This window comes from Mya arenaria, chromosome 5 (genome assembly GCF_026914265.1).
Source record: "Mya arenaria isolate MELC-2E11 chromosome 5, ASM2691426v1".
NCBI classification, from domain to species: Eukaryota; Metazoa; Mollusca; class Bivalvia; order Myida; family Myidae; genus Mya; species Mya arenaria.
The window spans coordinates 41,767,272-41,779,306 of NC_069126.1; the positions used below are offsets into that span (position 1 = coordinate 41,767,272).

Genomic DNA, 12,035 nt, shown 5'->3' on the forward strand with positions numbered 1-12,035 from the left:
TTTAAGATATGTTTATATGGCTAACATACTTTAGTACTGGTTTGCATCAAACAGGCAATTTAAAACAGTCAACATATACAAAAATAATTCTTACGAAGTCGAACTCAGTTTTAGGCAATGCTTAACAGTCTAAAACATTTTATAAACGTTCAGGCAGCAAATAATATAAAAAAATGTTTTAGGGTTTCAGTGATAAGTAAACGTTTTTTGTAGTCGTTTTATAATGTTAACATATGTAACATTCAACCATTTTCGTTTTTGATTATTCTGTATAGTCTCCTATAACTCTTATCTGAGTGGATATGTGTGTTATTATTGTAATGAACTGTATATTTGATGTATATTGATGAGACGTAAATGAACTATAAAGTATAGTTAAAAGAAATAGCGTTCAAATAAGGGAGTTAAGATTAAACGAAAAACAAGGAAAAGCTCTCTAACAGCGTTATAATGTATCCGTATGATCGTTATTGCATGTATTAACTCCTCCTTTTTTGCCATTCCAATACGGGAGTTATTGTGTTTGAGACATGGTACTATAGTTTAAATCGTATCTTACCCGATACCTCGTTCAAGTAAAACAACAACATTAAATGTGTGGAATGAATGATGATGATGATCTCGGTTTGATGCAGTTAGATGGATGGATGGATGGAAGGATGGTAAACGTGAATGCATATACTTTGAATATAAACACACTTGATAATGTACTTATTGGTCTTCTACTATATAAAGAGGGTGAGGAAGTCCAAAAAGTGTTTCAAAATTGGATTATCATTTAGTTGTAATGTAAAATATTTGTTAGAGTAAAACAGTGTAATTATACGTCTGGGTGTAAAAATAAGGAGTTGAGCAGATTAAAAAGGACTTTTTAATCTGTGATTTGTTAATATTCCGTAAGTATTAAACGGATAAAAATATTTCTTGAAAATGAAGATGTTTCGTTTCAAAATATTTCAGCTTCTCCAATTAATACTGTTGTAAGGTTCTTGGTGACAAAAGTCATAAGACTCAATTTACAATATGTTGGGAGTCGTTCCATTGTTTTGCCTTGTAAAGTTACAAAGACAATTTCCATACTGGTTGAGTTATATATCCCAATCAGATGATTAATACCAATCACCTGTCAACTATTAGAGTTAATGTGTTTAAAAAGAAAGGAAAACACTTTCCGATACTCTTATTTAATATTCAATTTGACATTGAAGTGATAGAGCTATTACTGTTCTAATACATCCTAAAACAAATATACATCTGTCACATCAACATCGCCCATGCATACTTATAAAATCTTATTATTAATATAATTGAAAACAGAGTAAACCCCAGAAGCAAAAAAGTCGACGTAGGTCTTGTTATAGATCAGAGGGCCTAGTCAAAAAAACGCAGCCATTAGATACAACCATAACGTGCAATCTGATGAATAAAGCCGAAAAAAGAGTACCAACTTCTTATAGGGAATCGCTCATGTTTTTTCAACTGCATTTTTTACGTGTTTTTTTTTTAATTCACTCCAAAATAAAGTGTGGCAAATCATTATGAGTGTCAAAACCAAGATTCTGACAGCTGAAACCGTGCAACAACTGTATTCGCTCAAATATTCTATTTGAAGTGATCATCATTATAGATATTTAGTCAGTTTTCTGTACATTTCTTAACTATACCGGCGCAGGTTCGTTCACCACTTCAACCAGTATTTAAATCAATTGTATTTTCTCTGTAATTCTGTTATCAATGAGAAAAGTAATTAAGTGTTTTCTGATGGATTACCTTGAAACATAATCGTTGGTACAAGCATATGTTTGAGTTCCTTCAAAAGTACGATACAATCATACAAAAGCAAAACCTACACTGCTTGCTTGAGTTAATTCAATATTTAAATCTTAGCGTTGATATAGTAGAATAATGAATGAAACATTTGTATGCCTACACTAGATTTCTATCTTATTACTTCAACAATGATAGTTTAAATCACAATATAGGACATCGAGCTTATCAAGCTCGACTCCATAAACAAATAAATACTTTTGCATTCCAAGCAAAGGTAAACACTTCATATAGGAATAATTTCGAGAAATTTATAAGCAAATAGCAGGATGAGACTCCTTATATTATGTACATATAGATGAAATCGATTAACAGTTGACGGATACCCCAAAACAGCGTAACCAAAGCAAATAGTGTAAGATCTTGCATACAATGAGTTCTACTTGAAGGAGAATACATGCAGGTAGTTAGCAGCGCGACACCCGATGATGAGTCTATCTTTCTGTTCGTCCAAAGCGACACACATGGGGCGATTGATATTATGGACAACCAGACGGTTGACTTTGTATTTCGTAGATATTTGATGAACGTTGTTGGAATCTTCACCGCAAATATATATATTTCCTTCACTGTCTTTTGCGAATCCTTTCGCTTTTTTGAGAACGTTTTCTTTATTCGATTCTTTATACCATTCACGATCTTGAAGTTTACTTTCCTGAGAATCAACCGTGTAGCAGGTTACTCGTGTATTTTCTGAGAAAACAATTGACAAGCCATCGAATACAGAAACCTGCTTTGCCGCTCTCACATGCTTGAATCTTTCATTATCGGTATTATATGAGATGGTAGCAGCTATTGCATTTCCTCGTCGGATTTCAATATGTACATCATCTACTGCCGTACTGTCAAAACTCTCTTTGGTCGCAAACAAAATCATCAGTCGAGAGTCAAACACAGACAGACTTATTGGCTGGAGCCGAGTTGGAAATCCTATTGGAACACCTATCGAAGAATTGTGTATGGGATGTTTGGTTACTTTCTTCAGGTCTGAATAACACACATACGCATATTCTCCATCGAAACTCATATCGACCGGCTGTCCAGGTAGCGATTGTTCGCACATGAGGTCGAATTTACGGCTAAAGAGTTTTAACTTACGGTTGCCAAAATCAGCCAACAGAACTCCATGTTGAGATAGCTTAACCCCCAAAATTGTGCAAGTACTCGTGTCTGTTTCTGTTTTGATTTTAAATAAACTGATGATTTGTCCGGTTTCTCTCTCTGAGAACGGTCTGGATGACCTTTGTTCTCCATCAGATTTTGAGTAAGAAGAATTAGTCTGTATGGATCTATCAATTTTCACCGTAGGTTTGTTTTTCAAATCCACATTGTCATTCACTTCATCGCTTGTGTGTTCCAAGATGTCAGTATTGCTGTTTTCCTTCTCTTCTGAAGATAACTCGGCGATCGTTGTTAGCAAATCAAGTTGTTTGACATTTATGAGCGCGATATTTCGTCGACGCTGACATTTCAGTGGAAGCAGTTTCTCTTTAAGATTAGCGCGCGAATCGTTTGTTCGTCTCAGAACAACAGCTATTTGTCGCTTGGTTCCGTGTATCATAAGTGTTTCTATCAATGTCTTGTTTCTTTGTATTTCAATCTCGATTTCGTGGCAGTCATCAATATATTCTTTCAATTGCATTGTCTCGGAGAGCGACATTTCGGTTAATTGTGCTTGAAGGTCATTTCCTAAGCGGGTTATATGATCCTTCCATTTGGCTACCAGGCATTGAACATCAATTTTATTTTTTTCTTGTTCTATCACGATCGTGTTGCGTTGTTCTTCCTTTTGTGCTTTTAACGCATGCATTCTGTCTTGAAGTTCTGCCATAATGTTTATATCCGAATCGACAGAAACAACAACTCCTAGATCATGGACATTTTCGCATTTCCGATGGCTCTCAGTTAGACAGAAAACGCAAACCAAGGCTTCATGGTCCCCGCATTCGTATGCGATGTCATTGTCGGGATGAATATCGCAGGTCGATAGTTACTTAATTGTCTTAAACGGCGATATGTCTGGAGGAATATCATCATTCTTTAACAGCGAGTGTTCTCGTGTTACCTTGTTTCTTTTGTGATCACGGCAACAGGTCTGACACAAATACTCGGAACATGCCACACAAAATCCCGTTGCCTCTTCAAACGAATCATCATACTGGCATGCTTCACAGAAGATTGGTCCTTTCTTCCCATAACATTCATTTTCGTTCTTTTCCGCTGACGTTTCCTGGCACTGAACATTTTCCTGACGGTGCGTTGCCATTTTCACAGATCATTATTTTCAAGTTATACACTAAATAATAATGTATCCACAAACAAGAACGCTATTGAAGTGAAACTCTGTTCGAAATATAGGCAAATGCGATAAAAGATTACTGAAGTCCTTGTCAAAATATATATTTGCTGACAATATTTCTACACTTAATCCGAATACGTCAGATCATACCGCAAAACAGTTCGTGTTTTAAATCAGCCTTTTCAAGTGTCATTTCATGCTTTTATCGTTGTTATCGGAAATCCAATACATGCCGATACGCTTGTAGGAGAAGAGTTGTAATCTTAAAGAACTATTCATTCAGCTATGTACCCATTAAATAACTAGAGCGTAGATAATTGCAAACTTAATTTGCTTAAGGTCTGTGTAATATGTTATAAGGCCTCGTGAGGTTTTGCTAACATACTGATATAATTTAACATGGAAGGAAGTTTGGTTCGTTTTTTAAATTTATAGTTGTGACAAAAACATTATATTGAGAAACATTTTGGGCACAAAAATGCAAACGAAAAACCTGATTTTTATACACTAAACCATCAATAAGTAATTGAATTAAGCTTGAGGCGTGTTAGCTGAAAATGATATTCTTTTGTTGGTTACTATGTGTGATAAAGCGATAAACATTCATGTGCACACAAACATATAAGTTCAGGCCTCAATTTCACGAGAATACTTTAGTTGACTCTCAATACATCTCAGGTCTCCGACAGAACAACATATCAGGAATTAAAATCACATACATTTTCTCTTTTTTAATTAGCCTTATGTATGTTGTATGTTGATAAGTATCATTGATCAAGAGTACTTGTGAATTTCAGCAAACAAAATATACTTAAGAAATAACTCGAGTACAATATTTGCACTGAACCTTTTTTTCTTCAAAATATTGACCAAAATGTTTCCATCAATATAACCCAAGAGAACAAGTAAAAACATGTACGATGTTGTGTCATTTTATTCTTTTATAAGATAAAACTTGTTTGAAAGATTGCGCTCATGTTATGACTTAAGTATTGTTGTGGTATTGAGACCAGAAATCACTGACAACTTGTTATAATTAAAAATATACCTACGTATTTTAATTAGTCTGATGCAAATACTTTTCAAAACAACATTTCTCGGGTCCGTTTTTCACAAAGCCTATGCCAATAATATAGTGTAAGGCTTTTTTAGGCGTACATTGTCTGTAGCAAAATTGTTTTACTGGGCCTGTCAAACACCCGTCTGTTGGAAATCGTACGCTGTCTTAAGATCCTTATACGCCCGTCACCCTCATTCCCGGTTCGGCAACACATTGATATGTGCATTACTTAATGAAAACGAAACAGAATTTGAAAAATGGTACGAACGTTTTACATGTAAATTGATCAGTGTCCTTTAGATTTGCTTAATATTTGTTTCAATTAGGAATGTGTTAAATAGAGGATCACAAATTGAGTGTTTATTTTGTATCGAATTTATTAAACGAGTTCATTTAAAAGCGATAAAAACGAGGCTCGGCCGAGAATTTATCGCTTTAAATGACGAGTTTAATAAACTTCATACAAAATAACACGAATTTAAGATTCTATTAAAACATAACTCATTTACGATCGAAATCTAGGTCAGAGTTGCTTCAATACACTTTTCTTGTCATAGTCCGAAGTATTTACATTGTGTGTTTTCAGTATGCTTCATCCGCAGGAAAGAAAATAAGCCGACATAAAAAAGAATTAACAATAAAAAACATAAATCATGTCTCAATTATCGACCGATAATCAAATGATTTACTTAAAACAACAAAAATGCATATTTCAAACCATTTAAATCAAGCAAATCAATAAAAGAATCAATGTCATAACTGCGTGACATCATACGTAATCACGCGAGTGTGTAGATGTCATTTGGCGGTTGAAGTTTAAAAAGAACAAAAGTCAGCGTCACAATCGCTTTCAATAGTGCGAATTCGCATTGTAGCTGGTCGATTTCAGCATGAATTTTGATGGATGTGCACAAGGACACAATTGGAACACCATAAATGTTGTAAAATCCACCAGAAAAGTGGGATTTGATGTGGAATCAGTGACTGTGTCAGTGTGTGAACTTGAGCATTGCTGGCGAACTACCTACAGTGTGTGTATACCACGTGATAAATTACGTCATATAGGCTACGTCGGAAGGCAACATTTTGCTTAAAATGATTATTTAAAACAAAGATAACTTTTGTTATACAACAACAAATTTAAAGCAAACAAAAGGCAGTCTATGCCGCTTGAAGAGCTCCTCCTTCGTTTTATTACCGGAGTTTGATAAGGTGATTAGTTTCATCAGACACTTCGACTTACCTGATTCCAAAATAATGTTTTGATAGTGCTCCGTCAGATTGCCGTATTGTGAAAAAGGTTTGTCGAAGTGTTTAAAGAAACAAAACTCTCAATCAAACTCTGGTAAATTGCCGAAGGCGGGGCTCCGTTAGCGGCGTAGACTACGCTATGTATCGTTTAAATGAGTGAAGTAATCTTTGTTTAAAGTCTTCATTCGAAGCAAGATATTGTCTTCCGACGTACCATTTATGACACAATTTATCACGTGGTAAACACACTGTACCTAAAATGCTCATTTTGCAAGGAAGTAGACGGGTATTTTGACTGGAGTACAGGATGCTGGACAATTCCTTGTGTTGATTTGGACTTATGTGGTTATAGTTGTTTATAGATGCAATTCTGGACGTGGTCGCGGTATTTTCTGGTGCTGTGATCAGGGTGGTGTTTGTTTGGATTAAGCCCAGCCTTCTTCACCATTCGTTTAATCATGGAATTGAGTTTGTTGACACCAACGTGATTTCTTTTGAAACATCGTTTCTAATGTTTGTTTACATATTTTGACAGCGCGTAGGAATACATTAGTGTGTTATATATCTGCATAAACGTGAATTCACATTAAAACTCTTTCTGCTTGTTACAAAGTTCAGAAGTGGCGTAGCGCCAATAAGGTAAGAGACAGGTCGATATGAAAGACTAGATGTTTATAATAAGACCTGCCCAATCTGTAGTATTGGAATAAAAGATGAAATGGATGTGCTACTTGACATTTAGACCATTAAATATTTTTTTTCTGAAATTTGTCAGTTACAGTGTGTGTATACCACGTGATATATTGCGTCATAAATGCTACGTCGGAAGGTAACATTTTGCTTAAAATGAAGACTTAAATCAAAGATAACTTTTCTTTTACTACACCTTTTTAAATAAAAACAAAGGCCAGTCTACGACACTTAAAAAGCCCCGCCTTTGTTTTATTACCAAAGTTTAATAAAGTGATTAGTTTCATCAAACACTTCGACAAACCTTTTTCTAAAATAATGTTTTGACAATGCTCCCTCAGACGGCCGTATTGTGAAAAGGTTTGTCGAAGTGTTTTAAAAAACTAAACTCTCAATCAAATTCTGGTAAAAGACCAAAGACAGGGCTTCGTAAGAGGCGTAGACTGCGCTATGTTTCATTTAAAATGGTGAAGAAATAGTGAACTTATCTTTTTTTAAATCTTCATTCTAAGCAAAATATTGCCTTCCGACGTAGCATTTATGACGCAATATATCACGTGGTATACACACACTGAGTTATTGCTTCCAAAATCTTGAAGTATAAAATCATTTTTACTCGTATAATGATATATGTTATCTGGCGAGAGAGCTTTTCAAAATCATGCCAAATCATGCCCAAATAGGTTAAATCATAGAAGGAAGTATTTATACCACTTAACTTCGAAGCATTGTGCCATTAAGGGATCATTTTCCGAAAAATGTATTATACTCTTTTAAAAGATGAAAATGACTTGATAAGTGATATGTCTGTATTAAATAAGCAGACATTTAAGATATGTGAATATGGCTCAGGTTTTAAGTTTTAGTTTGGATAAAACAGAAAATTTAATACAGTCCTCATATACAATAGCAACTATTACTTAGTCGGGCTCAGTTTTAGGCTATGTTTAACAATTTAAAAAATAATTTAAGTTCAGGTAACAAATAAAATTAGAAAATTATGTTCTTAAGGTTTTAAGTGATAAGTGAATGTTTTGATAGTCTTTTTATAATTTTAACATTTGTAACATTGAAGCATTTTCGTTTTTTATTATTCTTTATAGTCTCCTATAACTCTATTCTGAGTGGTTATGTATTTTATTATTGTTATGAACTCTATAGTTGATAATATTGATGAGACGTAAAGTATCCGTACGAAAGGTATTGCACGTGCTAGTTCCTCATTCTTTTTAATGCCCCAATACAGGAGTTAATGTGTTCTACTAAGAAGGTTACAGAGACAATTTGCACACATTCAGCTTTAATCATACACACAATGTAACAGTCATTTTTACGTCAGAGTGAAATTAACATTCTAATACCATTTTAAAACAAACATACATTTTTCATATCCAACCTTGTCCATGTATAATTATGAATATAATTAATAATATAGTTGAAAATAGGGTAAAACCCAGAAGCAAAAAAAAACGAATGACCTGTTGTACATCAGAAAGCAATAAGGCTCAACAAATACTTAAATAAACAAGAGCCACATAATATACAAGCAAAATAGGCAACACACATGCATCATATACAGTTTGATTATAAACACAAAGTATTGGGGTTGTTGTATTCAGGTTTAAGCCAACCAGTTTACGCACCCTCACTCTCACACTTGTCCCAACATGGAAGCATCGGAGAAGACATCAACTTGAAGACAATGAAGAATATAGTAAAACAAATAATGTTCAATATTAAAGTTCAAATACTCAGCCATCAGATACAAACTTCAAGTGCAAACGAATGATTCCAGCCGAAACAAGAGTACCAACTTTTTAAAGGGATTCGCTCATTGATTGCAAAATGCATTTTTACGATTTGTTCATAAAGTTTATTACGAAACAACATATTTTATGTTTATATCGGGAAAAGGGTAATAAAATAGGCTCAAAATGCACCATACAAAATTAAGGAGTACCCAAATAATCCCCTGCTAACATTTCAAACCATTTAAATGTCGTATATGAGGTATAGGCGAACTTAAAAGGTTCTGCCCTCAAATGATGCTTCCTCGTACTTTAATTCCGCCCCTGTTAAAAGACCACAATTTTGAATTCCGTTAGTAAGGCATTCCAGCAAATTATAGTAGCCTGATTGGTTGATGGATATTATGACGTGATGTGACCAATGTATTCGATAAAGGTAAAAATATACATCAACTATTGCATAAGTGGCCGAGTGGTGCAGGCGCTCAGAGTGTTTTTTCTTGACTGCACTGTGAACTGTGCGCGTTCACCACTTTTACCGGAACATTTATTTTTCATACTAAAATATTATTTTTTCCTGCAATTTTGGTATCATCAAGTAAAATAATTATAAAATAAATGTTTTCAGATGAATAACCTGAAAAATAATTTGAGCGAGTCCCTTTAAAGATATGATACAGCCATACAAAATCAGCACTCCTACTTTAAAGATTTAAAAATAAAATTTCAAATAGTATAATAATGAATAAATCATTTGTATGCCTTCTTTAATTAACAAAAATGGTAAAAACATTTTATTTCTATCTATTTACTTCAAATCACAATATAAAACATAGAGCTTATCTAGCTCGACTTCATAAACAAAGTGCTCCTTTTGCAATCCAAGCATGTTTATATTTCTAATAGAAATAATCTCGTGCAATTTATGTGCAGAATGCAGGATTAAACTTCCTTCATTATGTACATAAAGCTTACATCGATAAACAGTTGTCGAATACCCCAAAACAGCGAAACCAGAAGACGCGTTGTAAAATCTTGCACACTAGTAGTAAAATTTATGACGGAGTGGCTCGTCATGTTCTCTATTTGAAGGAGTATACATGCAGATAATTGTCATCGCGACGTCCGATGATAAGTCTATCTTTCTGATCGTCCAGAGCAACACACACTGGGCAATTGATGTTCTGAACAATCACACGGTTACGTCTGTAATTTGCAGACGACGCCTGATGAACGTTGTTGGAATCTTCACCACAAATGTAGATGTTCCCTTCACTATCTTTCGCGACCCCTTTCGCTTTTTTGAGAACGTTTTGTTGATACGATTTGTAGAACCATTTTCGACCTGTTAGCTTTTTTGCTTGAGTATCGACCTTGTAGAAGGACACCCTCGTGTTTTCTGATAGAACTATGGACGACACATCGAGCACAAAAACTTTCTTTGCGTGTTTGACGTATTCCAAACCTTCGTCATCGGATTGATATATGGATATATCTATATAACATCCCGTTCGAATTTCAATATGTACGTCGTCAACTGCCGTGCTGTCAATATTCCCAAACAAAATCATCAGCCGAGAGTCAAACACAGTTAGGCTCAGTGGTTGGTTACGGGTCAAAAATGCAGTTACATCCCAAATGGATGTCTTGCTAATGCGATGGTTCGTCACTTTTTTAAGGTCTGAATAACAGACATAGCAATTCTCTCCATAGCAGCACATATCGACCGGCTTTCATGGCAGCGTACATATAAGGTCAAATTTACGACTGAAGAGCTTAAGTTTTCTGTTGCTACAATCTGCAACAAGAAGTCCATATTCAATTAAGTAAACTGCAACAATACTGCGCGTGTTTACGTCAGTCTCTGTTTAAACATTGAACCCAGTTATTGTTTGCCCGATTTGTCTTTCTAAAAACCGTTTGGATGACCTTTGTTTTGCATCAGGGGTCGCAACATGGGAGACAGTCTGTATGGATTTATCTATTTTCTTTAGCGTTTTTGGCAACTTTAGGTTTGCACCAGGGTTCGAGGCATCAAAACTGGTCTGTATGGATTTATCTATTTTCTTTAACATTTTGGGCGACCTTTGGTTTGCATCAGAGTTTGGGGCAACAAAACTGGCCCGTATGGATTTATCGGTTGTCTCCCTTGGTTTATTTTCCGAATCTAAAGTGACAAGCACTTCATCGCTTGTGCGTTCCAAGACGTCAAGTGTTTGCTTTTTATCCGCACAAGTGTTGGTGCACGGTAAAGATCATTTTACCTGTAACCGTTTCATTATGGGAGTTCATGTTTAAACGAACGGTAGGACAACGCTCATCAATAGCGTTGTTATGTATCCGTATGATAGTTACTGTTCGGCTAAGCTCCTACTTTTTTCCGTTCAAATATGGGAGTTCATGTGTTACAAAAATCATTTTGACATAGCCTTTTGACCAACCTATCCTAACGGTTCTTTTGTTATTGTGCGGAAACCGTTTTCTTTCACTTCAACGTCACCGCGACCTTGGTTTTTGACCTACTTATCTTAAAATTAAAAAGTGTCATCTTATTATCATGACCAACTTGCATACCAAGTATAATAGTCCTGGTTGTATAGGTTCTTTAAATATTGAGCAAAAATCAGTGTTTAGCTTAAGGACACCACCACACGTTTTTAACCTGAGGTTACCGTGACCTCGACCTTTAACCTACTGATATTAAAATCAATATGAGGCATCTACTAGTCGTGACAAACACACATTACGGGTATGAAGTTCAGGGACCTAAACTATATTCATCTATAGAGCAGAAACCCTTCTCTCACCTCAAATGTCACTTTGACCATGACCTTTGACTTACCGCTTACATAATCAATAGGGGTCGTTCAATTGTAACGCTCAACTCGCAAACCAAATATAATGTGCCTGTGCCCATACGTTATTTAGATTTTGTGCGGAAACCGTTCTTTGCAACTCAAGGTCACCACCACTGTCTAATTAAAATAAATTATAACTACTTTTTTCAATCATATCTCTATCATCATAACAAAACAAAAAACAATAAACGTTTTACTTACTGGAATATTAACAATTAAGCAATATTGTTTCAAACTAAACTGTTTACAAACAAGCGGAGTGACATTATTCTAGTGCATGCTACTTTCGTTCGACATGTTAT

At 35.0% G+C, this 12,035-nt stretch overlaps 1 protein-coding gene across 1 annotated transcript; it reads right to left on the minus strand.

The window, feature by feature from the left end:
• Positions 1–1,224: 1,224 nt before the first annotated feature.
• Positions 1,225–4,298, minus strand: LOC128236107 (uncharacterized). The gene has a single exon (XM_052950965.1). It carries the CDS (start codon positions 3,656–3,658, stop codon positions 2,207–2,209), a length of 1,452 nt encoding a protein of 483 aa, XP_052806925.1. The 5' UTR covers positions 3,659–4,298; the 3' UTR covers positions 1,225–2,206.
• Positions 4,299–12,035: the final 7,737 nt, after the last annotated feature.

Coding starts and splice junctions, on each gene's coding strand:
- LOC128236107 (XM_052950965.1), bottom strand. CDS start 3,658: ATGGCAGAACTTCAAGACAGAATGCATGCGTTAAAAGCACAAAAGGAA.